Source organism: Neopsephotus bourkii, unplaced genomic scaffold (assembly GCF_033783945.1).
Source record: "Neopsephotus bourkii isolate Nb327-2 ecotype Australia unplaced genomic scaffold, CSIRO-AGI_Nbou_v1 NB_951, whole genome shotgun sequence".
NCBI lineage: Eukaryota > Metazoa > Chordata > Aves > Psittaciformes > Psittacidae > Neopsephotus > Neopsephotus bourkii.
In genome coordinates, this window is record NW_026901445.1 from 1,318,654 (window position 1) to 1,345,443 (window position 26,790).

A 26,790-nucleotide genomic window follows, 5' to 3' on the forward strand; every position below is an offset into this window, starting at 1 on the left:
GCATGTCTTTTGGTGATGACATAGAATCAGTGACTTCTGGATTTGAAGAAAGCTTTGAATTCTTATCTTTGGCGAGATTCCAAGTACACCAACTACTTTCTGCTGCCCTAAATTCCTGAAAGGCTTGGAGACAGTAGTGGAATAGGACAACTGAACAAATATTTGAGAGACAGTCTGGTGGAAGGAGAGAAGGGGAGGGGCTGTCTTTAGGCACTGAGGAGGCAAAACAAAGAGCAACTGTTAGAAAGCAAAAGAAGAACATCAGAGTGTCACTTTAACTGCTCGTCACTTCCCAGGTCAGATCATCCTGGTGATCAGGCATCTTCTCCAAGAACTGCAATCACTATGTACAGCCACTTTGGTTGAAAGAAGAGGAATGAAAAGGAACATGGAGGGGGATCAATTGATTTAAGAAGAGACTTCTTGATTAACAGTTAAGACTCATAGTGAGTCAGTGTATAAGTAGCAAAACCCATGTGTGTTTTAATTCTGTGGTTGTGGCTTGTTGCCACAGTACAAAACCATGCATATTGCTGTTTGCACTCTGAGACTTCAGTGATGTCTGTATTCATGTGGTTTCCCCATGGCAACAACTGAAAAAACAAATGGGTTGTCACATTTCTGCCAGACTTCCAGACTGGCGCTTCTGAGGGAGTTCACCTCTATATCAAAGACCCATTTTGATAATAGCTTTTCCAGCACTGTGGCTGAAGCAAAACCTAGTTTTTCTGAATTTCCAGTCTGAGATTGGAAGATCTATGTTTTCAATCCATCCTATTTCCTGTCTTCTCCCTCATTTCTTGCTGAAGGAGTAAGTATGTTTTTTGTCCTGAGAAGCAAAAGAATGTCAAAGCCCATCTCTTTTCAAAAGGAACATTGCAATGAGCTTAAGTAACTGCTGAAACATGGAGCATGTCTGTGTCTGATACTAGCTCACATGATTGCTGGGTGGTTTTTTTCTTTTTGGCAGCATACATTTGGTTTGTTTCAATGACTTAGCATACTTACTTTATTTTGAAAAGCTGTGAGTGCATTGAACAGATTATGAGGAATTCTTATCCAGCAGTTATTGGCAGAAACTGTATGTCAGGGTTCCTCACTCATACTTTGAATCTTGCTCTCAAGTAGTTGTAGGAGTAGCTTTGCAAGTCAGTAATGCTTTTGGCTTTAGTTTCCTTCTATAACAGTAGAGCAGAGTAATTGCTGCTTCCAGAAGAGCTTTTTTTGAGGAAAACTTTGCTCCTGGAATGAGTTCCCATGGCAGAATAAACTAGTGTTAGGGAGTTTTCAGCAAGTGCTTCCAAAATGCTCTGTATTGTAGTTATTCTTGGGGAGCTTATGTCTAGGTGGTTCAGCAGTTCATTTTGTAGCGGGTAAGCTGTTTTGTCCTTCGTTTTGTGCAAAGTGAATATGAGCCGAGGAGTTATCCAAGCATCGTACACAGAACTGTTGTCTTTTCCATACCCAGTTCTGAACAGTCTGCCCTAATTTGTGTTGAAAAGAAAACAACTCTTGCTGACTGATTGCCACCCCCTCTTCTTTCCTGCAGTCTATTGAGAACCTGCCCACTGTTTTTGGAAGTAATCCCAAGGCCCATATTGCAGCAAAGACTGTGTTTCACTTGGCCCATCGCCATGGTGACATTCTGCGGGAGGGCTGGAAAAACATCATGGAAGCCATGTTACAGCTTTTCCGAGCAGAGCTGCTGCCCAAGGCCATGGTGGAGGTAATAATAGCTAGCCTGTGAGTAATTGAAGAGTAGGGGAATGGGAAAATGGCTTTTCATAGCACCAGTTCAAAGAGGCAGAGAGCTCTGGCTTTGGTAAAGACTGTACAGAGCTAGAAAGCCTGAAAAGGGTGTAGTGTTCAAGTTTTGTGCAGCCTCCAGCCCCTTTTATGAGGGTTTAATTTTTTTCTCATTTTACTTTCTGTTGTATTTAAGAAATTCCAGTGTTTGTTTTACTTGAATAGATTTTGAATATTGTACAGAAGGACATGCTTACAGGCATGAAGTGTTAGAATACAGTATTGGTACTGCTAGATGGGGGTGAGACTTTACAGAAGGGGTGAGGAGGTAAAGAGCTGGGGTGACTACCTTCATGTGAGTGAAACATTACAAGTTTGAGAGGTAAGGCTTCAAAGAAGTAGACAGTTGATCATATACATGTTCTGGTCCATCTTCAAGGTCGAAGACTTTGTGGATCCTAATGGCAAAATCTATCTGCAACGTGAGGAAACACCATCTAACCGGTGAGTGGTGTAGATGGCCTGGGCAGTCCTTTTTGTACCAGAGCTGGAGAATGATACATTTCTTAGTTTTCACTGATGCTAGTGTCTTCTGATTTGCAGTGGTGAATCTACAGTGCTGAGTTTTGTTAGTTGGCTCACCCTCAGTGGGACAGAGCAATCTGGTATGAGAGGGCCATCTACAGAGACACAGGAGGCAAAACGAGCAGCTCTGGAATGCATAAAGGTAATATACAGGCTGAAAAAGAACCTGCTTTTGTTCGTGGTGACAGTACTATGTGGGTAACAGGACACAGAAATACATGCTTGTAGGCAGTGTTGCTGGTTCCAGAGGACTTGGAGTTGTAAGAAACTACAGAGAAGCACATCTCTGTCGACAGCTTGCACGCTGCTGTGCACAAATGCAAACAGGAATGATTCCCCACAGGAGGCTGGGATCTGCACTCCTACATCTGAAGACAAATTTAACAATTCTCAAATTACTATTTTTTTCCAAGACAGTGTTCAGGCATATAAGCCAACAAAATCTGAACCTGGACTTTGAGTAGCATGTGCACAGAGGAGTTATCTGTTAAAATCTGTCTAGCATAGATCAGGTCTGTTGAAGGTAATTGAAGTTGAAGGAGTGAACTGGCTGGCAGGAGTTTTCCTCCAGGTAATTCTGTTAAAGCCACTATCTGTATCCTTCCTGGAACAAGCTGTATTTCTGTTTGTTTGCCTTCCCTATCCCCCAGATGCACAGTCCTCTTTTCTGTCTTTTGCAGCAATGTGATCCTGAGAAGTTGATCACAGAAAGCAAATTCCTTCAACTTGAATCCCTCCAGGAGCTAATGAAGGTGAGAGAGATATTGGACTGCTGATGGACCAAGTATGCTATGCATGATCATGCATATATGCTGCTCTAGCTGCTCTGTGCCTGAAGGAGGTCTTGGACCTATTTGGGATATGAAACCAGTCATTAGTTCAGCTGTTACATGTAACTTCTGTGCTGGCAGCCACAATTGCTTTAGTAGTAGAGGAAGACATTAAATTGTGGAATGTGTTTTAAAAGCCTTGAGGAAGTCACGTTAAGTGTTTGAAAATATGTGTAGCTCTTGTAGGAGCTTCAGGTTATGCTTTTTCATCTTTTCTGATGTGCTGTGTGCCTAATGAGAACATTTTTAAAGGCCATTTTAGAAGCAAGAACTATACAGAAATGTTTGACTGTGTGCCCCTTGGTAGTGTGGTATCTGGCTGCTGCAGGAAGTGTAATAAGGCTGGACTCACTAGCCTTTGGGCTAGAGAAGCTTATCTCCCTGGGGGAGGGTAGTTAGTTACCTGGTTCTGGTAGTGGCTTCTCAGAGTAGTGTGTAGTGTGAGACTGCTCCAGGGTGTGGAACAAATTTGGCTGCTGCTCACCATTTCCAAAAACAAATACTGCAGTGCAACCCTTGCAAGGATGCTGTGTGGGCTGACAGTGTGCCTGTTGCCTAATTCCATGGCTTCTTAAAGTGCAAATGCCTTTCCCTTCAGGCTACTGTAATTTCAATTCACTGGCTTCGTCAACAGGGTTCATGACATTGTTGAGACATCGTTTGCTAAAACAAAGGAAAACTTATTTATCAAGACTTGCTGCAGAGGTTCTGAACAATAGGTGTTGAATTTCAAAATAAAGATAAGTGGGTAAACTCCAAAGAACAACACTTAAAACAGCTGAAGTGGAACTTGCTGATTGGATCATACAGACCACTGTGTTGCTGGCCTACATGAAGAAATGGTGACTTGGTTTTTGAGTGTCACCTCAGTTCTGGAGGAACATTTTGCCCCTATTATGTCAGGAATTCTCCTTTCGTGTGCAGGCTGGAGAGGAATAGTTCCAGTACTTGTAGTTATTTCTGGGTATTTGCCTTTCCTGTACTTCACAGTATTCTTAGCAAGAAGCTGCTGGGTTTCACAGTTCCTCTCCATCTGAGAGACTTCATCAGTTTAATATTTTTTAAGTTCATCTTGCATAATAAAAAAGAATAATTTTCTGTATATTTAGCTTGACCTCTGTCCAATGCATTTTTGATCGACTGTGCATGACCTCTCCTGACAGTGAAGCGCAGTTATGCCCAGACTCAAGCCATTCTGTTGGTCCTCACTTGTTGGTCCCCCAGTTTTGGGGGCTTGTGATTCACAAACGTTTCCTGTTTTTCCTAGGCTCTAATCTCTGTGACTCCAGATGAGGAGACATATGATGAAGAAGATGCTGCCTTTTGCTTGGAGATGCTTCTAAGGATTGTCTTGGAGAATAGGTATGACCTTGAAATACATGCAGATTCAGTATAAATGCCCCTGCTTTACTGCAGCTGCTGCCTGGGTCCAGGGAATGAGTTCCTTATGTGCTTGGTTTGCCAGCTGAAACAGCATGTGGCTGTAATTTCAGGGCTTAGCAATTCCACTCTACCATGTGCAAACAGAGGGGCTGTTCGCCCATGAATTATTGCTTGATATCCTGAGATTTGGAGAATATAAACTAAACTCTGGAGGGAGAATTCTCCCACCTGATTGCTTTGCAAGTAAAGAAGTAAATAAGAAATTTGATGGCTTTGTTGTTTCTATGTGTCTGTTCTTATATCTGGTGGCTGGTAATTTTTGTTGAAATGAAGAAATACTGGCTTGTCAGGAGCTCAGGGAGAGGTAGCTAGATCCTGCTTGTCTCATCTCCTTTCATCCTCCTCTTTCCCTCCTCCTTGTTGTGGCTAGGGACCGTGTGACCTGTGTCTGGCAAACTGTCCGAGACCACCTCTATCATCTCTGTGTCCATGCAATGGAGTTCTGTTTCTTGGTGGAGAGGGCAGTGGTGGGGTTGCTGAGACTGGCCATTCGGCTCCTTCGCCGGGAAGAAATCAGTGCACAGGTAAGGGATTTTGGAAAGTCGGTTACTGGGGTTTTGTGGCCACATCTGGCAACAAAGGAAACCAATTGTTGGATGGACCCACATTTAACCTGTCTGTGCTGTAGGTAACAACAAGCAGCAGTTGTAAGTAGCTCAAATTAAATGAAGAGGGACTTTGCTGGAGAACGGAGTGTAAATAATAGGGATTGTTATTCTTATCTCCTTCTCTGCCAGGTTCTCCTCTCATTACGTATCCTGCTCATGATGAAGCCAAATGTACTGTCCAGAGTTAGCCATGAGGTTGCCTACGGCCTCCATGAACTCCTGAAGACCAATGCTGCCAACATTCACTCTGGGGATGACTGGTACACACTCTTCACCCTCCTGGAGTGTATTGGGTCTGGGGTGAAGCCCCCTGCAGCCCTGCAGGTTACAGCAAGGGCAGATAATGACACAGGTAAGACAGACCAGCTTTGGCTAGGAAATCTGATGCCTGCCTGCCAGATAAGCAGCTGCTTCCTCAAGCTTTTCAATTAGCAAAGGGGACTGCAAGAAAACAAAGCTGATATTAAACTACATTAGCAAGATTAAAGACTAGCACCTGCTGTTCAGTCCTACCCATGGTCTGTCCTTGTGTCTACTCTGCCATCTCTTCCTACTCAGTGAGAGCAGTCCAGGTGCTAGTCCCTGGGGGAGCAGTGGGAGGAAAACTGATCTCAGCTGTAGCAGCTGTAGGAGGTCTTTGCTCTACCCAAGAAGCATTTTGTGCTGGTTGTGGTCTGGTGCCTTGGGTAATACAGCCTTAATCTCTCATCTGCGTGTGTAATGTAAATCCAGATGTTGTTCTGTCATACTTGCTTCTTTTTGCTGGACTGAGTCCTTTCTGTCCCCATTTAAAGGATCTCATAAAGGGTGGTGTTCTTTTTTCTGTTTCCAAATACATTTGTGTTCAGAGTGCCTAGACCAACACTCTATTTCCCACTTGTCTTAACTGTTTAGAAAGACAGCCTTTTCAGCAAACTGTTCCTCTTTTGTTTTAGCCAGATGACAGTGTATTTGAGGCTGACAGCTTCAAACTTTTAAAGCAAACAGTAAGAAAAGGCTTTTGCAGAAGCCTTTCTTTTCCTCTTTGCTTTTCTAGAATTTCCTTGCTGGGCCCTGATGCTTTGTTCTTGACAGATGAAAGGAAATTAATTTTGCAAAACTCCTGTGGCCTTTGCCTTCTGGGCTAACGCTGGGCTGTCTTCTCCCATCTTTCCCCTCCACACCTTCTTTTCTCCTGTTTCTGTCTTTGCTGATTGTGCAGGCTACTTGACTGTGGCACTTTGCACATCAGAACATTAGTTCTCTCTGAAAATGTTTGGTACACCGTGTTCACAACAAGTCTGTCTCTCTACTGGTGAGTTCCTAGGTAATATTGAATGATGGAGACGATGACTTTTTTCTTTTAAATAACATTATACCAGTAGCTTAAATTTGGCCCTTGCAAAGGCTGCTGTGCTTGGGACATGAAATTTGAGGTTATCCTAAAGGTAGATCTGACAGGTATAGAACATGTAGACTGCTGTTCCTGAGGTATAGAATAATGTAGGTTGCTGTTCATGAGAGAGATTTTACCAGTATTAGTTGGAGCAGAGGCCCTACATGAGTCGTGTGATTCCATGTTGTGCTTTTTCAGTTGTTTTGGCTGAACCTAGCACCTCAGTAGTTCTTAGATTGTGTAGCACATCTGATTCCTCCCCCAGGGTCAAAGCATTGGACTGCATGCCCTTTTTAAAACGATGATCAGGCTGACAAGTGATACAGCAGAGGATGGAAAGCCCCTTCCCTCTGAAGGGGAGGCCCAACACACTTGCAGGGAGAAACTATCAAAGATCCATTTCCTGCTGTCTTCTGTGTGTGCTTCTGCCATAGTTCTCACAGGAGGAGAGGCCTTATACAGTGTCTTCTAGGGCCCACTGGTGGTTTCTAGCTGATGCTGATCTGACTAATCTGAATTGCTTCTCCTTTACCCACAGCTACTCTTCCAAGCTGTTGATTTGACATTCATCTAAAGCCCATGCCTTTTGTCTTGAAGGTGCTCAGTCAGACAGTGAGGTCTCCTCCTCCTATCATCCTAGTGACATGAGCCTGGACCGTGGCTACACCTCTGATTCGGAGGTGTACACGGACCATGGGAAGCCAGGCAAGATGCATCGTTCGGGGACAGATGTGGATGTCATGAACAGCGGTTGGCTAGTGGTGAGTAGCCAATGGGCTTCTGGTGCCTGAAGAAGACTACTAGCATGGCTGTGGGCAGAGGGTGTGGTAGGGGGAGAAAGAGTAAGATAGTACAAAAGAGAGCTAAGATGAACTGACATTGTAAAGGGAGGATGGAGAGGAGATGCAGAGGAAGAGGAGAAAGCTTGGAGGCAAATTAGTTAAAAAGGGAAACAGATCCCCCAGAAGTGTTGTCTGGCTGCAGAAGAAAGTCCCCTTAAGCATGTGCCTGAAGTGCTGTTTGTTATGCTACCCTCTCTTGCTAGTCTCTTGCTGTACCCTGCAGGTGGGGAAAGATGACATCGACACCTCGAGATCCACAGCTGGACTCGGCAGGCTGGGGCCGTCTCCTCTTGTCAACCAGTACAGCTTGACTGTGGGGCTGGATTTGGGCCCACACGACACAAAGTCTCTCATGAAGTGCGTAGAGTCCCTGTCCTTCATTGTGCGAGATGCTGCCCACGTTACACCTGAGAATTTTGAGCTCTGTGTCAAAACCATCCGCATCTTTGTAGAGGCAAGCTTGAATGGGGGTAAGATGGCCCTTGGTTTGACAATCAAGATTGGGCTTGGGGTAGCCAGACGGCAAGAAAAGAAATATACTGTTAGGGAATGAGTCTCCAGTGTTCAGTAAATGGTCTGCTGTGAGAAAAATGTTTTGGATCCTACTGGCAGCAGGGACCTTATTCTTATCCCTCTCCCTGGGATAGAGAGGGGGAGGTCTGGAGCTGATGGTAGTAGTATCAGCTGTTGCTGAAGGCTGTTCCTGAAGGAGTGCTGGGTACATCTTCAAGTGGGTAGCTGTCATTTTACAAGACAGGGCCCCCTGCTGGGGTTATCAAAAGGTGGCTCTGTGTGCATTGAAAGGCAGAAAATTTCATGGTGGAGTGTGTATATCATATGTTGCTACTTTTCACTAAAGGTGGCTCTGTGTGCATTGAAAGGCAGAAGATTTCATGGTGGAGCGTGTATATCATATGTTGCTACTTTTCACTTTCTAGGCTACAAGTCCCAGGAAAAGAGGGGGAAGAGCCACAGGTATGACAGTAAATCCAGTCGGTTAAAAAAAAAGCCAAAGGAGAGCTCCACACGGCGATCCCGGGTCTTGAGCCAACACCAGGCACACACCCATAGTGATGAGGAGGAGGATGAGAGCATCCCTGCCAGCTACCACACTGTGTCTTTACAGGTTAGTCAGGACGTAAGTATAGCAAGGATTTCCTCCTCTCCTTTCCCACACTTGGGGCCCTTCTAGGGAGTCACTGAGATTCTTCATGAAGCAAGGGGAGGCTGCATCTTAGGTTAGTGAGCACTAGATGTCAGAGGGTGGCTCTGGTGGCAATGTGGTTCTGCACTGAAAGAGGAACAGTACAGTTTGGATAGACAAAAGCAAAATAGTAGTGGAGAGAGAACTCCTCTGAAAAGCAAGGAGGATGGAGTCTGGAGCTGAGTCACTACAGTAGATAAGATAGATGGCATAAGGTTCATGTAAGATTAGTGGGGAGTCTGATAAGGCGTCTGAGCTTGTGGAGAGGAGAAAACCCTGTGGGCTGAGGTACTGGGATGAGGGAGTAATTTATCTTTCCAGGTGGTACTTCAAAGGTGTGAAGGCATGGGCCTGTTGACTGCCAGGCTGTTGGGCCTCAGTTGAGTAGTAAAGTGACTAGAATGCTGTCATTTGCCCATGTGGAGCTGTTCTCAGGGAGATTTTCTTGTCCTTCATGGGTTTCTTTGTTAAAAAGAAAAATGTTTCAGAGAGTTGTCCCTGGACAGTGTAGCTGAATCACTGTGTTTCCTCCTTTGGCTTCTAGTCAATGCTCTGTGCCAGGAAAGGCTTCATTCTTTCTCCTAGCAAGACTGGGATGCTGTTCCTGGAAAATGGGACTAACATGTCTAGTGAACTGACATAGATCTTGCTGAAGATGCTTGGCACTTGGCTACCTAGGGAGGGCACGGCGAGCAGAGCCTGACACCATCTCCATAGCTATACATGGTTATGTACGTATAGGAAGCAGGCTTGAGTAGCTCTGAGTGTTTTCGCATTGGTTTGGGGAAGAGCAGAGACCAGGATTGCTTCAAAAAATTAAGTTCTATGTGTTGCTTAATGTGATGCTTGACTTGCAGCTCCTGGACCTTATGCACACCTTGCACACACGAGCGGCCACCATCTACAGCTCCTGGGCAGAGGAGCAACGCCATCTAGAGACAACAGGGAAGAAAATCCAAGCAGATTCCCGAACACTGTGGTCCAACTGCTGGTGTCCTTTGCTACAGGGTAAAGCCATCCCCGTGTGATGAGAGTGAGCACAGACAGTTCCAGAATAATAGCAGCACTCGGGAAAGTTTAGTAGCCAAAATCTAAATGCAGAAAGCAGGCAGAGGTGGGTTTTAGGGTCTGTTGTAATTGAAAAAAAAACTTGGATCAGATCTAGTACGGTACCTTCAGCATGAGTTAGCTGCCAGCTTGATTCTGAAGTTGACAGTAGATTCACAGTCTGTGGTCTGGAACAAATATAATGCTTTTACGTTTATTTTCTTCCTTCCCCCAGAGTGTTCGATCTTCGCTAGACTTTTCACCCTAGACTGGGGAGGTAGGGATGTGACACTTATGCTGTGGGCTTTGCCCTGAATCCTTCTCTTGCAGGTATTGCCTGGCTGTGCTGTGATGCCCGACGCCAGGTACGGATGCAGGCACTCACTTACTTGCAGCGAGCCCTCCTGGTACATGACCTGCAGGCCCTGGATGCCCTGGAATGGGAGTCCTGTTTCAATAAGGTAACCTCCTGGCTGAGCTGGGCATGTAGGCAGAACAGCATTGTCATGAAGAGCAAAGCTGGGTGCAGGAGTGGCAGAATGGTGTCCTACTTTAGGACCAACTTCCTGAGCAGCCTGTTTGCCACAACAGACAAGGCATTCCTTACTTTGATCTTGTGAAAAGTTCTTCTCTGCTTAGGCTTCTGAGAGAGCCTCTTGGAGTATTGAAATGAGTCCACTCATTTCCACTTCTCACTGCTTATCCCATGCTCTCTGCCTAGAAGCCGCTAGTCCCAAAAGCCAGCTCCTTCCTGTAAGGCTGTGCAAATCTCATCAGTCATTTTGTCAGCTCTGAAATACCAGTGTGTCTGACCCAATAGGTGCTGTTCCCTCTGCTAACCAAGCTACTCGAGAACATCAGTCCAGCTGATGTTGGTGGGATGGAAGAAACTCGGATGAGAGCCTCAACGCTGCTCTCCAAGGTGAGTGTGCTTCTGCTGCCTGAAAGCTCAGAGGAAAACATGTGCCTCAAGTCAAACAGTTTGCTCTATTAGGTTTTCAGCATCTCTGATCTAGGTAGGTGTCTGTTTGTTAGCTTGACTGTCTTCAGTGCTGGGCTTCACCACCTTCTGCTGTTGGGACATGACTTTTTTTCAGAACTGTCTCCATGATCCTGGCCTTCAAAAGAGTTGTCAGGAAGGAGTTTGTACCTTATGAAGTATTTCACTCAACATTGGTTGAAGACAGTCTGTTCTAGTGGTGAAATAATGTATGTTACAAGTTGATAGTACTGACCTAAGGCAGAGAGCCTGGAAGGGCTAGAAGACATGGTGATGCAGACTGCAGTGGCCTCATGCAAAGGAGACAATACCCATTCTTTTATGTGCAGCTCAGAAGAGTGGAGTCCTCTGACATTCTCATGCTGGCCTTGTGCGTGCTCCTAGCCTGCCACAAGGAGGGGAAATTCCAGATTTGCACAACTCGCTTGTCAAGCTGTGAGCAGCAGCCCCGAAGCTACTTGTTAACAGTAGTTATGGTTTGGTTTTTTTCTAGGTGTTCCTACAACATCTCTCCCCCCTGCTCTCATTGACCACCTTTGCTGCCCTGTGGCTGACAATCCTGGACTTCATGGACAAATACATGCATGCTGGCTCCAGTGATTTGCTGGTAAGATGCTGAAAGTGATGCTGCAGTGCTTTGAACAGCCATTCACCAATTTTTGAACTTGAAAAGTACTTTGGTTGGTTTGATATTTTTTTTTCCTAGTTTTTTAATTCCAAAACCATTTTGTTCCATGATTTCTGCCCTTGGCCTCTGTTTCCAAGGCAGCCCATCAGCTGATTTGAGCTTTTCTTCATTGATATATGTACATTCTGTGTGACTTGAGGAGTGCTTCTGATTACAGCTGGAGGCCATCCCAGAGTCTCTGAAGAATATGCTGCTTGTAATGGATACAGCTGGGATATTCCACAGTGCTGACTCACGGACGGGATACTCGGATCTCTGGGAGATCACATGGGAAAGGATTGACTGTTTCTTACCTAGGCTGCGGGATGAGCTTTTCAAACAGACAGTCATCCAAGGTATGAAGGGCTGAGAAACCTAAAAAAAAACAGGTCTTGGGCTCAGTGCTTGCATCTTGTCCAGTACACAGCTGCCAGCGTGCCTGGGTGCTAATGAAATTATATTTGCTGGAAGCTATGGGAGCTTGGCACAAGGAGGGCAAACTGAGGGTGGGCAAAAGGAGTGAGCAAACTGATGTGTGGGCTCACTGCTTGTTTTCTTTTCCTAGATCCTGTTCCCAGCATACCAATGGAGCAGCAGCATCAGAAGTCACTAGTGTCAGCCCTGCCCCTTTCTCCTACAGGGGATGTGAGACCAGCTACCCACTTGGCTCCTTTGGAGAAGCCCTGTGAGCCAGGTACCAGTGGTGAGTCCCCTTCTTTCTGGAATCGTCTTCCCAGCATGGTGGCATTGGTCTGCTTTTATTTGGTTTAGCATAATCTGCAGTGACCAGGCCTCTGGTGCCGTGGAACTGTTGTGCTTCCAAATTGAGAGCTGGTGGCCTTCTTGCTGAGATTATTGAGGTGGGGAGAAGTTGGGGCAGAATGTCTGTGATAGGCACCTGCTCCTCAGGGCCTTCTAAGAAGGTATGTAGAAGCGGCAAGTCTGACAAGGACCCTGAGTTGATCTTCAGCCCTGCTTAGCTTTGAGCTGAAAGGTGGCTTTGTCAGGGCCTTGTGTAAGGATGTCTTTTGTCTTTTCCTTTTCCAGAGTCTGAAAGAGCCACTGCACCTGCTTCCTCCACCATCAGCAGCTCTGCCTCACCTCCTTTCACAGCATCAGCTCCAGCAAAGACAAGCCCCGTTACAGACATACCTCCTACAACAGCACAGCCGCCACTCATACTGCAGCCTCTTGCCTCTCCCCTGCAGGTTGGGGTGCCACCTATGACTCTTCCAATCATTCTCAACCCAGCCCTAATTGAAGCCACCTCTCCTGTTCCCCTCCTAGCTACTCCACGGCCCACTGATCCCATGACAACCTCTGAAGTCAATTAGTTTGAGGATGTCTGAGAACTGTCTGCTGAGGAAGCTCTGTGGGTGGAGGGTGCTGGCCAAACGTGCTCTGGTAGTGGGCATGTTTGTTTTAGGAGATCATGCTAACCTGAGCAGAAGGGCTGCTGCCACAAATCCCCCTGGAGCACATTGCATTCTGCTCCCTTCGTGTGGCAACCACCTAGAAATATGCCTAGAAATCTTTGTATTGGATGGGTGCCCAGTTCCACTGATCAGTCTTCTTCCTCTTTTCACAATCTCAGGGGCCAGGCAATGCCCACACTTAGCAGCCTGGGACCAAGCTGCCACCAGTTCATCTAGTGAAGAGGAAAAAGTCTTTGATGTCACACTAGAGAGGGGCTGCAGTACAGGACTGCCTTTCAGATTATTCAGTACAGTCCCTGGACAATTCCCCAGGCATTCCCTAGCTTTCCTGCCCATGCTTCTGGTCGCACTGCTTTGTTTGGGCTCTGTGCATGCCTGGGTTCAGCAGGTTGAGAATTTTGTGTAGAAATGTGGATTGCTTACAGTGCAGTTCCCAGCTTACTACATAGGGCTTCTTGTCTGCTGTAGCCACATGCTTTCCTTGTGCATCACGGATAACAGCAATCCGCATGCCAGTAGGTAGCCAGGGAGTCTGGTAAGGGCAGCACTTCTTTCCTCCCTGTTGTAAATGTAATCAGATTTTCTGGCTGGAGAGCAAATTCAGAAGGCTCTACCTAGCTGAGCAGATGAGAAGGAAATGCAGAGTCCCATGAGCTGAAAGCAGAGCACTGTGGCTGTGTCTCAGTGCCTGAGGAGCCACTCTCCTGGGGTGCACAGCAGTGCTGAGTTGTCCACCACTCTGCTGCATAGGCCTCTTGGTATCCAGCCCCATTCCTTAGGAGAACTTCCTCTTCAGCTAGAGATGTGTTGATCTGTGGCACTGGCTGACAGATGCCCAGTAAATCTGTAGTGCTTTCTCTTGGAAGCTCTGCAGGGACTGCACCCTTCTGCATCTTCTAGTTGTTGGGAGCTCACCACCTTCTCCACTTAGAACACCCCTGCAGCTGAGGCTCTGGCAGTCATTCTAGTGCTTTAGCCCTGCAGCAAGGATGTCCCACTCTTCCACTCCTGGTGCCCAGAGCAGAGCTGCTGCCTGGCAAGTGCTGTTTTTCCATTCTTCCTCCTCTCTCCATTAGTTGGCTAAGTGCTCAATAATACCAATCTTGGAAATCGCGCTGGTGACTGGGAGGGCCATGGGCGGCACCCCAACCCCATGTATACTGTACTGAGAGGAACCTATGGTTGGGATAGGAGTACAACCAGTGTACATACAGAGTAAATGGCTACAAATCCAACAGACTTTTTACAGTGTAATAAATACATCCTGTAAATGAATGTTCCAGTGTTGCACTGCTTTTCTGTCATGGTTCTGCAGCTCAGAGCTTTGCGAGGAGTAGAGTTTAGTTGCCAAGGTGGTGTGCCCACCTGCCAGTCCCCAACTCCATGTACCAGGATCCTCCAAGATAGTGTTCTGTCCGCATGGAACACGGAGAGACCTGCCCTAATAGATGGTCAGCACAGGGGGAGCTGCAGTGGAGGCCAGCCATCAAGGGGCTAAGCAGAAATGGTTCCCATCATAAACAAAGCAGAACTGCAGCAGCTAGATTGCTATTGCTTCTGGCAATAGTTCAGTGTCGGCTATAAGATTCCTGGAGTTATGCTGGGGTGTGCTCCCACACTGCCGGCACTGAGGGCAGAGACTAGGGCTGAGGAGCAGGTGCCCGGCAGCATCTCATCACACAGCCAGAACACAGACCCTGGTGACAACCTGGCTTGGATGAAAGAAGCATTTTCCAGCTGATGAGGAAGAAATCCTTGTTTCCACTGACAGGACTTGGACTTGGAGAGAGGGCATGAGAGATCCTGGGCTCTTCCAGGGCTAGTGATGGCAATGGATATCGACAACCCCATATACTTCCCTCCTAATGTATTCTACTTTGTTTTGTGGCAAAATCCACACAGTGCCCCTGGAGCTGTGAGGCACCAATGCCTTCCCTATCACAAGGATTCCAAGACACTTGTATTAACTTGATAAAGGGTTCAAAAACTTGGAGTATGTTTGAATTGCTTGAGCAAAGGTCTAAATATTATGTAATGGGAGAGTAACACACATATTAGGAAAGTCCCGTTAATAAATCCCAGTTCCCTTAGTCCATTCCCACCATTCCTGGAACGTTCACTTCCCTTCCTCACTCTCCACTGCTTCCAGATTGTGGTCTTCCAGCCCTTAGATGTCTTCATCCATGTATTTTGCCCAGGGAGGTTGTGAATGCTCCATCCCTGGCGGTGTTCAAGGCCAGGTTGGACGAGGCCTTGGGTGATATGGTTTAGAGCGAGGTGTCCCTGCCCATGGCAGGGGGGTTGGAACTTGATGATCTTAAGGTCCTTTCCAACCCTAACTATTCTATGATTTGAATCCTTGTGCTACCCATGGCCCTTCTGTATCCATCCCACCTCCCCGCCTTCTGTTTCTGAGCCCTTGCTTCTGTTTACAGCTGTTTTTCTGAGCTGTCTCCAAAATAATCACTGAAACCTTTAGATGGTTAACTCTTTGTAAACCATCGCTCAGTTGTCAAGTGCTTTGATGTCAGCACTGCTGCCCTCTGATCCCCGGATGATCCTTCAGCTTCTTGGAGTGGTGTCAGCTGATGGCAGAGCTCAGTTTTTCCTGCTGTCTTCAGATATTTGTTCGAGGGATGCTGTGTTTTAAACTCTGTTTGCAAATGTAGTTTCTACTGAGAGCTCTGCATCTTAATTCAGATAATTGCAGTGCAAAGCAAAAGCCACCCAAGGAAACTGCAGGAAGCAGGACTGGAATGGAAAGAATGTCGACTGGAAGGACAGAATTGCACTTTCAACAGTTTTCACTTGACTGTAAAATGTGTGAATAGATATGGACTGGAAAACCAAAAAAATACCTTTGAACGTTGTTTGGATTTTGCAATAATGAGGTTTCATGTGTTACAGAGGAAAAATAGCAGGGAGAGTGTTTGAACAAGAAGGAGATAGAAGTCAGCTGACAGGTAGCATGTGCCATGATAGATATTTTTATCAGTAAGGCTCTTGAACCCTATTTGCAACTTCAATTACATAAAAGAGAGTAATACTGTCAGCGGCTGTTGGGGAGGAGCAGTGCTGACAACACTGGCCTTCAGGTTTGTCCCAGCATATACTTTTTCTAGGTTTGGACTTCTTTCCCATTCTTACAGGCCTGACTCACTCCAGAGGAGGCTGGACAGACATCACTGTAGTTTGGATTTACGTACCCCTTCTATTCCTATTTACATGAAAAACTTCCATCTCTGAAACAAAACAGAAGTAAGTACTGGCATTTAGTGGGTGTTAGCAGGACATGCTACATGGAGCTGGTGTGTTCCTTGTTGGTATTAAGCATCCTAGTGAGAGAAAACCCCATGGAATGATAAGCCCTGGATTTAAAGCAAATTTGGCATTGAAACATGTGAATCAATGCTGCCTTGAGTTTCAATTTTTAAAATGAATGTGAGCATACTCAGAAGGCCTGGTCTGTGTGGAGTATGTTTTCGGCAGTTACCCTCACTCCCAAGTGCCAGTTGTTGCACTCCTCTCTTACAGGGCCTGAAGTATCCCCACAGGTCGGTGCCCCGCTCCTTCACACACACACACGCACACACACACACACCCCCCTGCGCTGCAGGCAGCCGCCGGGCTTTGTGCTGCTCTTCCCTGGCCCGAGCACGCCCTGATCGCCGCCAAGGCTGCTGGAGGCGGCAGCAGCTGCACTGCTGGCGCTGTGCTGCCCGGCAGCGCTCCCAACGCCGCCTATCCCCGGGCCGGGTGGCTGCCGGGAAAGGGAGGGTTTGCCAGGAGGCGAAGTGCAGGGGCAGCTCTGAGAGCACAGCTGGCTCCGGAGCAAAGTTCTGGAGTGCAGCTCCTGCAGCAAAAGGTCGGGGATCCGATGTGCTCAACAGCAAGGCCAGACCCGGTGCCGGACAGGAGGCTGCCTGGAGCGAGATTCAGTGCAGAGACAGATGAGATCCCCCGAGACTACAAGTCCCAGTGTGCAATACTCCTCCGGTTGCATAAGCCCGGCCCGGGTGAGACGGTGGGCACACAGAGCTCCTCTCCCGTGTGTGCCAAGGCCGGTGCTGTTCCCAGGCGTGAGGCAGTGGAAAGGCGCAGGCTTCTTGAGCAGCAGCCGCTGTGGGGCCATGGCTACACCGGATGTTTTGGGATTTGGAAGCAAGCCTGCAAGCAGCTGCCGGGTGGGAGGGTGGCTTGCTGCCGAGCTGATAGGGATGTGCTGCTGCTGTGGCCTTGCTGAGGAAGTCGTGCTTCCTCTTCTCGAGTTTTCCACGAAAAATTTCTCTGGGCAGCAGCGTTGGTGGCTCCTAAATATAACCCCTCATTGAGCCATTGAGTAGAAAGGGTCAGGGAAGGCAGAGGGCAGGCTAGACAGGCTGGGATGGTGCAGGCTGCTAGTGGCTTGTGATGTGAGGGCCCTGAGGTGTCTCTTGGCCATTTAGTGAGGGCACAAAGTCAGGGGAGACAAGGAAGTAAACTGGGCTTTGTCCTCAGGAGGGAAGGCTGAGCCCATGTTAACCCTCTTCCCAGGAGGAATAACAGGGGACTGAGCAAGGTCTTCGGTGCCCAGCTATCACCTCCTGGCTCACCCCAGCACTGAGACAGTGCCCTTTGTGCCACACTTGCTGAAGCTGCCTGCACCCTCCTGGACACGGGCAGAGGGAGCATCGGCTGAGGGGTGGCCGCGGCACCCTGCAGCCAGCTCCTGCTGCCCGAATCAAGGGCGGCAGAGGCTGTTCGGGGCTGCAGCTCTAGGGGGGGCTGTTTGCAGCGGGTGGTGCCGAACGGGAGCATGTTCCTGCCCCCGGCTGTGCCCCGCGGGGTCAAGGTGCAGACACCGCGCTCGGGCTCGCCGGGGCCACCCGCCCCAGATCTGCCTGCCCGGGACCCCCGGCGAACACACCCCCCTCCCCCCCCTTCCAGGGCCGGCGGCGCGGCCGCCACGTGGCGCTCGGGGCCCTCCGGGACGTCCCCGTGCCCTCTCCCTGCTCCCCGCCGGACGGGGCGGGCCCTGCCCGCCGAGCGGGACCCGCGCTGCCTTCGGGGCGGGGCCGGCTTGGGCTGTCCCGCACGGCTGGGATCGGCTCCGCGCGGCCGGACTTCGCTCCGCCCGGCTCCGGCCGCCCATGGGGAGCGCGGCCCGGCGGCGGCCCGGCAGCAGCAGCCTACGGGGAAGCTCCCCTGGCGCCCCCGCTCGCCCGTAGCCCGGCGGGGCATGCCCGGCCCCAGGATGCCGGCCTGGGGGATCCTGCCCATCACGCTGCCTGCCTTCACCATCACCGGCATGTGGATCGTGTGAGTGCCGCGGGACGGCCCTAGCCGGCCCCCAAACCCCGGCGGGGGACGCCTGGGCTGCGGGCGGGATGTTGCGGGGCAGGATGCTGAGGCCGGGGGGATGGAAGATGCTTCAGGGTGGGATGGAGCGGGGTGTGGGGCTGCGGGGCACCGCTGGGCCCGCATCAGGTTGGGGTACTTCTGCATGCTCGGTCGCTCCCACACCTCCGTGTGCCCCACAGCCGCCCTGTATCCCCTGCAGCCAGCGCTGGCATATGGCTCCCTGGCCTCGCACTCCTGACACCCTACAGGATCACACATCCCCGTCCAAGCACGAGCACAGCTGGTGCTTGTGGGGCACAGGAATGGCCTTGGGAGTTCTGCCAGCAGTCCGCCTCCTGCAGCACCAGGGCCATAACCAGCACATGATCACCCATCCCATGTGTGGATAGATGGGAGGGCAGGGGAGGTCTGTCCCTTGGCGCTGGGGATAGAGGCTGTGCCACCTGGGTGAGCATCACTACCCACCCTGCTAGTCCCTACTCTGGGCCTTGGCTTTGCGAGCTCAGCTGTTCACATAGGGCTGTTCTCCAGACCATTGCTCTCCCCTGTGCCACTGCAGGGACAGTGGGTGCTGGATGAGGGCCTTTTCCTAAAGGTGCAGGGAGCCGCAGAATAGGTGATGGGACTTTTTGAAGTGGGGGATGGAGCAAACGCACCCCAGACCATGCAGATCTCTCTCAGAAATTCTCCCTGTGGTATCCCCCATCCTCCTTCACAACAAAGCCAAATGCTGACCCAGGTGTAGGGAACTCATGCTCCCAGTGTTTCCTCTGGACTCCTCATAAAGCCCTGTTTGTCTCCCATCCGTGACCCTGGGGGGCAAATGCTCCTCCAGCCCTCAGCATCTGAGGTGGGAGGTGCTGCTTATGGCCTTACAGCCAGAGCTGCCCTGGAAGAGGGGGTCTTGGGCCGTGCTTCTGTCCCCAGACATGTCCTGCAGCTGCCCCAGGGACACTGTATCACTACACAGTGCAGTGGCAGGGTGAGGCTGGACAGTTGCAAGTAGAAACCTGTGGGTCTACATGGGGCTATGTGGGGTGCTGCTGGCCATGCCTGGGATGTGAGAGCCACGAGGGGTGACTGGGCGGGTGGGAGCACATCCCACTGCGGGGGGCAGTGCCAGCTGTGCCTCTCTTGGCTTGTTGCCCCTCCCAGGAGAGCACGGAGCACTGGGACAGCGACTTGGGGCAGACCTGTGCTGGGAAGGGGCTGGGCGAGGGGTCTGCAGGGTGCTCTTGGTGGATAACCCTCGGGGTGGGCAGCTCTGCCCCTCGAGTCCCCTCAGCTCTGCTCTTTGCCCTGCCCCTCTTTGCTGGGATGATCCCTTCGCGGCCTGGCTGTTACGTGGCTGGCTCGGGCAGGAGAGGGGTTTTCTTACCGGTGCCGGGGCCTATTTTTAACCTGAGCTGTTTACAGCCGCTGGCGGCAGCGATTTGAGCAGCACGGTGCTGCCTGCTGCTGGGGCTGCCAGGCAGGAGGGCTCCTTGCTCGGCTGGGGGGGCTCTGGGGCCCAGACCCCCCTGGAGCTGGGTAGGATGCATGTCGTGAACCCCCCGTTGCAGTGACCCGGGTGCAGGGAGATGCTCGCTGGAGATGGCCTTGCTTTTCTTTTTCCTGCTCTATGAAGCTGGGAGGTGCCACAGGGTGAGTGCTGGCCCCCCAGCACCCAGCGGGGGCTTGTACCCTCTATCCCACCCTGGGGCTGGCTGGGAGCAGGAATGCGGGCAGGCGGGTGGCTGTGGTAATCGCTGTTGTTGTCTGTCCCTCAGGTACGCCATGGCGCTCTCCAACAACCACATCTGCCCTGTCCACAACTGGTAAGGCCGGGGGGGGGGTGAGGACCCTTCTCCATGGCCCAGCCTGGTTACAGACCCCGTAATGCCGTGTCCCCTCCAGACCATGAGCCATGGTGTGCTGTGCTGGACCACTGACTAGCCAAGGCCCCCCTGCACTTTCACTACATTGAAAGGGGGATTGGGGGCCAGGCTGGCCCTATGAGGAGGCTGAGGATGTCGGGAGAGGTCATCTTAGAGGAAGCACAGAGTCACCTTCTCCCTTTGGCAGACTTGGTGGTGACAGTGATGGGGCACAATAGCCCCAGGGCACCGTCTCCTGTTCGTCCCTGGGTGGCTTTTGGGAGCAGAGCTGCCTGGGGTCTAGCTGTGGGCAGGGCAGGACCCCACGTCTGCAGAGCAGTGAGAGTGCCAGGGCCGAGCAGGGCTACCCAGAGCTGCCATCTGTCCCCTGCCTGCAGTCACAGCCTCTCCACTGAACCCTGCTGCAGACCAAGTGGGGAGAAGGAGGCTGTTAAAAAAACAGAGCACGGGGAAAGTATGAAGTAAGTGGTCAGGGCATTACAGAGGCCGTGTGTCTCCATGGGAAAGGTTGAGGCTTGCTTGCGTGAGGCTAAATCTGTCAATGCCAGGGGATGGGACAGCCCAGCCGCCCCGTGGGCAGAGCTGCCTGCAGTACCCGACATGGGAGAGGCGAGGGCTGGGGAGAACACAACTGTTTGCTTTCCTGGCAGCTTCTGCTGCAGGGCTGTGGGCTTGTTGTGTCTCCTTAAAAATCTGCCCAGAAAGAATCCATGTTAGTTTAATTCTTGCTGGAGTGTTTGAAGGAGAAGGGGCGGGGGGGAACCTGCTGCCATTTCCTGCCTGTTGCCTTGTTCTGCCCGGGGAAGAATGTGTGTGTGGGGTTGTCTCTGCCGCGCAGCCAGCCCTTAATGATGAATAATGCTTCCCAGCCTCGGGCGGCCTGCTCGAAACAAAACAATAACAAAGAAATCCCTCCCAAACCAACCACGGCCCCAGGAGCAGCCCTGGAGCAGGCCACGGAGCTCCACGCCTGCCTCGCCGGGGCTTCGTGGTTGGAAAACAAAGCCACCAGTAAATGAGGAGACTTGAAAAAACACCAGCGCCCAGCCTGGCCCTTTCCAATAAGGCCCTTTTAACCATACGCTTGCTGGGTGGCTGGACGTGGCTGAGGGTCAGCCTGAGCCAGAGGAGCGTGCTGCTGCCCCACGGTCCTGTCCCTGCCATGGGGCAGGGGATGTCTGAGGGTCATTGTGGGGTGCAGAGCTTTGGGCGCCCTGCCTGCAGGGTGGCGAGGGGGTCCTGCTCATCTGTGCTGGCTGCCTGCATGATGCTGCAGCAAAGGGGTGTCCAGAAACCCACTGTGGGTGTGAGCCAGCTCCAGGAGGGCAAGGGGCATGTACCCATGGGGTACAGGAAGGTGTCTCGGGGGGGCAGGAGCTCTGGTTCCCCGGGCTTGCAGGGTCTGTGCTGCAGGAGGCACTCCCAGGCTCTGGTGGCTGTGGACAGAGCCCAGCTCCTCAGCAGCTCCCTCGCTCCCGGGCAGGGTGGCACTGCCCCGGGTGCTCATGGCTGTGGGTGCTGTTTCCCGCTCAGCCTGGCGTTCCCTGTCCCGTGTCCTGTGCAAGCCCAGAGCTGTCAGTGCCTGCGTGCCCGGTTCCACCCGTGCTCCCATCCTGGGGTGTGTGTGATGGGGCTGGCTGGGGGCTGCAGGAACCCCCTGAGGCCAGCACCCCAGCCCATGCATCCAGCAGTGTGTGCAGCTCCTGCCCCACCGTGGCCTCTCCCTTGCAGGCAGGGACACTGGGTAGGCAGCAGAGCCAGCAGGCAGGGCGCAGCCTGTGGATACCCAGGGAAGATGTTCCCAAAAGATCCCGTTGGGTTGTGGGTTGCTCACTGGAGGGCTTGTCCCTGGGGTGCGGGCACATCCCTGGGGTCTGGCTGCACTCGCTGGGGAGCAGCTCTGTTGCTGTTGTAGGGGCTGTGGGCAGGAAGGTCCCAGGCAGCAGCTTGTCTCCCCCAGCTATCCCGTTCCTCCCGGCAGGAATTACAATCAGTCGTGCAGCGTGGACAGCCCCGGCTCCTGCTGCACACTGGACCACATTCCCCTTGTCAGGTGAGCCGCCATGGGGTGGGAGTGTGGGACTGGTTGGGGGTCAGAGCTGCTCCGAGAGCCCACAGGAGCATGTTCTGGGTACGCGGAGCAAGCGCTGCACCCCAGTGCCGCCTGGCTGAGGGCTTCCTGGGCCTTGCCTTGTCCCCACAGCAAGTGTGGCACTCTGCCCCCTGAGAGCTGCTTCTTCAGCCTCATCTGCAGCCTGGGCTCCTTCATGGGTACGTGTCTGCTGTCTGGAGCAGGGCTGGAAGAGAGGTTCCCTGCCTGGCAGCGGGCAGGAGGAGGGGGATGCACTCGGAGGTGTGCGATGAGGCTGTGTCTCCCTCCTGCAGTCATCCTGGTGGGGCTGCTGCGCTATGCCCACCTCCTGGAGTGCCTCGGGCCGTCCCTCCTCAACACCCTGGGGCTCGCCACCGGCTGGGTCTGCGCTGCTGGCCTCACCATGGTCGGCAACTTCCAGGTGAGACATCACCCTGGGGGGCCCCAGGGCAGGAGAGGGTCTTGGCTGGAGCAGAGCAGGGGCAACATTCAGCAGTGTAGGATCTGGGGTGGTTGTTCTGGTCCCATCTGTATACTCCTTCACCTCTTCGGGACACGGTGGTTCCTCAGGCACTGGGAGTCCTTTTTGTGCACTCGTAGGTTTGGGTCTGGATTAAGCCCGTGGGTTTGGTTTAACCTTATCTGAGACCCTCTGTGTGGTCTGTCCCCTCCATGGGCGCCCGACCCTGTGCAGGCAGGGACGTGCCAGCCAGGCAGAGGAGACCGGGCCGAGCTGCCAGTGCTCCTGCTGCCCTCCATGGGGATGTTTGCTGCTCTGGGGGTGATGCCAGGAAACTGGGCAGAGCCTGTGCTCACGGGGTGTCCGGAGCACCCAGGGCCTAACCCCCTGCCTTCGCTGCCCGGCACCAGCCTCCCAGCAGCTGCCAGCCCTCTGCCTGCGCTGGCTGGGCTCTTCCGCTTGGTAGGAAGCTGCTACCGGCACCGCCACCCGGGAGAAGCTTCTGTGGCCCCAGTGCGCCGGTGCCGCAGCCATGGCTCAGCTCAGCAGGGCTCTGACCCCCAGGAGGGGTGCAGGCAGCCCTAGATGCTGCTGATGGCACAGGGCAGCTCCTGCCCAATGCCCCTGGGCACAGTAGAGCTGTTGGCCCAAGGGGCTCAGGAGCTACCACCCCATGGTGAAACAAATGGAGCGCTTTGAGATCCCAGCAGCAGACGGTATGTGCACATCTGCTCCTCAGCCAGGAGATGGGCACAGGATGAGCTGCCAAGACCTATCCCTGGCACTGCTGCACCCCTGCGGGGGCACAAGCCCACCCCCTGAGCAGAGCCATTTTGCACTGGGGAGCATACAAGGGTGCCGGCACTGAAGGTCTCTTCCCCTGCAGGTGGATCATGCCAAGGTGCTGCACTACATCGGGGCAGGGGTGGCTTTTCCCACAAGCATGCTGTTCCTGCTTCTGCAGTCCATCCTCACCTACCGCATGGCCAAAACCCGTGGGCAGTACTGGACAGGCCACCTACGCAGCATCCTCACCATTGTGGCCTTCCTCACCCTCATTTTCAGTATCCTTTGGGGGTGTATGGGGAGATCTGGGATGAGCTGGCTAAAGGTGTCCTTGTGGGGGATATGCGCCCCACGTCCTCCATCTTTGGTGTGGCAGCAAGTCACAGTGCAGGAGAGGGGCTGGGCAGGGGCTGAGGGCGCGCGGCTCGTGCAGGTGTAGGCTGGGGAGCAGCAGTATCAGGGCCATGCAGGGGCTGAGGAGGAAAAGGGACACTGACGGGCATCTCAAGGTGCTGAGGTGCCTAAATCAGCCCTGCTGTGGCTGCTGCACCCCAGCCCAGCCACCACTGCAGGCTCCAAACACTACACCAGGGAGGGAGGGCATGGCAGCAGGGCTGGAAGAATATCCCAAGTGCGTAGCCAGGGAGCCAGTGGCTTATTTGGGACTGAGGTTAGGGATAAATTGGGAAACAAGGTGGTGGTTATTGGGCAGGAAGGGGAAAATGCATGCAGTGTCCACAGGCCCCAGAGAGGCTGTCTGGGGTCTGGCCAGGGTGAGCAGTGCAGGAGGAGCCGGGAGGGTGCTGGTGGGTCTGGTATGTGCCAGAAGGTCCCACAGCAGTCAGGCGGGATGGGAAGCAGGCAGGGATCTGGGCAGGGCAGGAGTGCCATGGGGCTGTGCCAGCTGGGAGGGACCGGCAGGGCATGTAAGGACAAGGGAGACGGCACTTGGTGCCTGTCTGCTGTGGCCATGCTGCTCTGTAAGCACTGGGGAATGGAAGGGGGAAAGCAGTGAGCTGTGTGGGGAAAGGGTTGGGACCTCCCCTGCTGGCATGGGGGATGTGAGCAGAGGGATCTACCCTGTGCAGGTCAGGTCCCTGCCTCTCGGGCTCTCCCAGACTCTCATCTCGCAGGCAGATGGCAGGGTGCTGCTGGAGGCTTCACCTGGAGGGCTGGGGATATACCTGCCTTCTCCACTCACCCATGGTGGCTCTGGCAATGAGTTTCCCTAGAGATCCCCAGTGGTGATGAGAAAAGCATAGAGAGACTCTGGCAGCAGTAGGACCTGGAGGAAAGGGAGCAGTCCCCTCTCTGGGGTAAGCCAGCCAGCAGTGCAGAGGGACAGGGATGCTGCAGGGCTGGGATGCAACAGCCCAAACCCCTTTGCCAAGGGGATGGAGGGCTGATGAGTTTTACTGGCTGTAACTGCATCTCGCAGGAGAATGGGGAGCATCAGCCTCATTTGACAGAAGAGGGTGGGGAGGGTGAGGCTGTGGGCACACAGCTTGCCCTGAGGTCTGCACCCTGAGGTCCCCCTGGCCCGGCCTCTTCAGAAAATCCCTGCCTGGCATGAGTCCCGTGATTTACCAAGGCTGGTTTGGGCATGTGTGCCACTGCCTCACCCGTGCCAAGGCCCTCCCAGTGCTGCAGGAAGTATGGGGGGTTTCTTGGATTTAGGGGTGGTGGTGTGTTTCCTGGGCATGGGGGCTGCTCACAGCATGCAGTGACAGCAAGACAAGGTCCTCCATGGGATGGTAGGGGTCCAGCTGTGCTTTCCTTGACTGGGATGCCCTCAGGTGGTGTGTTTTTCATCCAGGAGAGCTTCGTGCTGCAGCACGTGGCCGCGCTGTGTGAGTGGATGTTCATCATCGATGTTCTGGTTTTCTATGGCACCTTCACCTTTGAGTTTGGGGCCATCTCCACAGACACCTTCCTGGTCCTGCTGAAAGCCAGCCGGGCCCCCAAAAGTTACAAAGAGGAGAGCAGCGTGTCCAGCACAGCCCACATCCACAGCCACGCAGAGGGCCTGGCTATGGCCTGACCCCCACAGGAGGCAGGCGCACGGTAGGGACCCCCAAATCGGGCTCTTCCAGTGACTTCCCTGCCTTGAATGTGTCTCAGTTCCTGCCTGCTGGGGTGCAGGGATGCCAGCGTGGTGCTGCTATCGGCAGAGTCAGGATCTGCCCCTGAGCCTCTGAGGTTGCCCTGTCTGAGTCAGGCTGTCAGAGGCGGTCATACAAAAGGAACTTCTGTAAGGAATGTGAGGAAACAGGGACTCACCCTCCCTTCACCACACAAGCCTGGTGCACTGTGGAAGGGGAAATCACTGTTCCTCCTTCCTTCATGGCCACGGGATTAAGGTTCAGCAGAGCAAGCCTTCCAGCTGGCTGCTGCGACTGACAGAGGAGCCAAAAACCCAGAGTGCCTTTTCCCTTCCTGAGGAGGCAATGGCAGTGCCAGTGTGCCTGCCCAGGCAAGGGCAGTGCCTTGTGCGGCTGCAGGATGACACCAGCAGCCTTGGTTGGACCACACCGGTGCTCCCAGCCAGGGCTCTTGCTGCTCGGGGCCTTCCGTGCCTCCAGTCAGTGACTTTCCCCACTTTTATTTCAGCTTGGAGAATTGCTGAGGCAGGTTTCACCTCCTGGCCACAGCATTACCGTGCTCTCTGACGGTCAGGTAGGTTGGGAAATGGGTCTCCGCATTTACCATGACACCGGGAAAGTCCGGTAAGCACACTGTAAGCACAGTGCCTGCAGAGCAGTGGACTTCCCCTGCGTAGCACTGCCAATCTAAGCAGTCCCACTGGGAAGCCTGCACACCCCAGCCCTGGCCTCCCAGCCCTCCTACCCTGGGTGTGCAGGTACAGAAAGGGGAAGCAGTTCTGTAGATACAGAGGAAGCTCATGCCCCTTTCCGCTGGGACTCCCAAATCCGTCCTCCAGTGCCTCTCAGCGCTCAGCCTGGCCAGCGCCTGCCTGGTGAGAGCCTGTCCTGCTCTCAGACTCAGCCACAAGCTGGGTTGTCCTGGGCAAGGGGCTGAATGTGTGTGTGTATATAGATCCACACGTATATATATATACATATGCATATATATATATAATTTTTCCATTGTCCCTGGAGAGGGGCATTTGCTGCTGCTGTGCACATTGATCAGGTTGGGCTTCCTGATTTGCCTGCCTTATCAAACTCGGCCTATAAATCTACCAGTATATGTAGTTCAAGGAGGAGCATTTATGACTTTTATATCTAATATATGTTTAATATATATATATATGAAGAGAGAACAGTGAATTTACAACAATAAAAGTGAAAATCAGCCAAGGGTGCGGCAGCCGGTCCTTCCCCACTGCACAGGACGGGGGTGGTGACCGGTTTAGTGGCTGTGGTCCAGGGGGATGGGGGATGAAGGCTCCTGCGGGTCTCAGGGCAGAGACGTGAGTGTCGGGCAGGGGG

General features: G+C 52.3%; 2 protein-coding genes across 8 annotated transcripts in view; both read left to right on the forward strand.

The window, feature by feature from the left end:
* GBF1 (golgi brefeldin A resistant guanine nucleotide exchange factor 1) overlaps window positions 1-14,058 on the forward strand; it is a 108,213-nt gene extending 94,155 nt beyond the window's left edge. For 4 of the 6 annotated variants that reach the window (XM_061358729.1, XM_061358731.1, XM_061358730.1 and 1 more), the window contains 17 exons: window positions 1,550-1,726; window positions 2,186-2,250; window positions 2,350-2,473; window positions 3,012-3,083; window positions 4,429-4,523; window positions 4,975-5,128; window positions 5,342-5,564; window positions 7,185-7,348; window positions 7,653-7,899; window positions 8,368-8,567; window positions 9,491-9,641; window positions 10,011-10,141; window positions 10,501-10,602; window positions 11,174-11,287; window positions 11,526-11,703; window positions 11,913-12,050; window positions 12,395-14,058. In XM_061358729.1, the coding sequence (XP_061214713.1) occupies window positions 1,550-1,726; window positions 2,186-2,250; window positions 2,350-2,473; window positions 3,012-3,083; window positions 4,429-4,523; window positions 4,975-5,128; window positions 5,342-5,564; window positions 7,185-7,348; window positions 7,653-7,899; window positions 8,368-8,567; window positions 9,491-9,641; window positions 10,011-10,141; window positions 10,501-10,602; window positions 11,174-11,287; window positions 11,526-11,703; window positions 11,913-12,050; window positions 12,395-12,681 (2,622 nt within the window). In that variant the 3' untranslated portion in view covers window positions 12,682-14,058. The remainder of the gene's footprint in view (window positions 1-1,549; window positions 1,727-2,185; window positions 2,251-2,349; window positions 2,474-3,011; window positions 3,084-4,428; window positions 4,524-4,974; window positions 5,129-5,341; window positions 5,565-7,184; window positions 7,349-7,652; window positions 7,900-8,367; window positions 8,568-9,490; window positions 9,642-10,010; window positions 10,142-10,500; window positions 10,603-11,173; window positions 11,288-11,525; window positions 11,704-11,912; window positions 12,051-12,394) is intronic. The other 2 variants (XM_061358726.1, XM_061358732.1) reach the window with 1 other exon arrangement.
* Window positions 14,059-17,862: 3,804 nt separating this feature from the next.
* On the forward strand, window positions 17,863-26,653 carry TMEM150A (transmembrane protein 150A). 2 transcript variants are annotated; one of them, XM_061358763.1, is made up of 7 exons: window positions 17,863-18,081; window positions 19,893-19,940; window positions 21,982-22,053; window positions 22,204-22,271; window positions 22,386-22,513; window positions 23,439-23,616; window positions 25,135-26,653. In XM_061358763.1, exons 1-7 carry the CDS (start codon window positions 18,002-18,004, stop codon window positions 25,377-25,379), a joined length of 819 nt encoding a protein of 272 aa, XP_061214747.1. In that variant the 5' UTR covers window positions 17,863-18,001; the 3' UTR covers window positions 25,380-26,653. The 2 variants fall into 2 exon arrangements, with proteins under 2 accessions (XP_061214747.1, XP_061214748.1); XM_061358764.1 differs by lacking the exon at window positions 17,863-18,081 and adding an exon at window positions 19,038-19,105.
* Window positions 26,654-26,790: the final 137 nt, after the last annotated feature.

Excerpts from the sequence above, each read along its gene's own strand:
- TMEM150A (XM_061358763.1), top strand. The coding sequence starts at position 18,002 with ATGCCCGGCCCCAGGATGCCGGCCTGGGGGATCCTGCCCATCACGCTG. Across the intron at positions 18,082-19,892 it reads ATCACCGGCATGTGGATCGT|GTACGCCATGGCGCTCTCCA; the intron begins GTGAGTGCCGCG and ends TCTGTCCCTCAG. Across the intron at positions 22,514-23,438 it reads CCATGGTCGGCAACTTCCAG|GTGGATCATGCCAAGGTGCT; the intron begins GTGAGACATCAC and ends CTTCCCCTGCAG.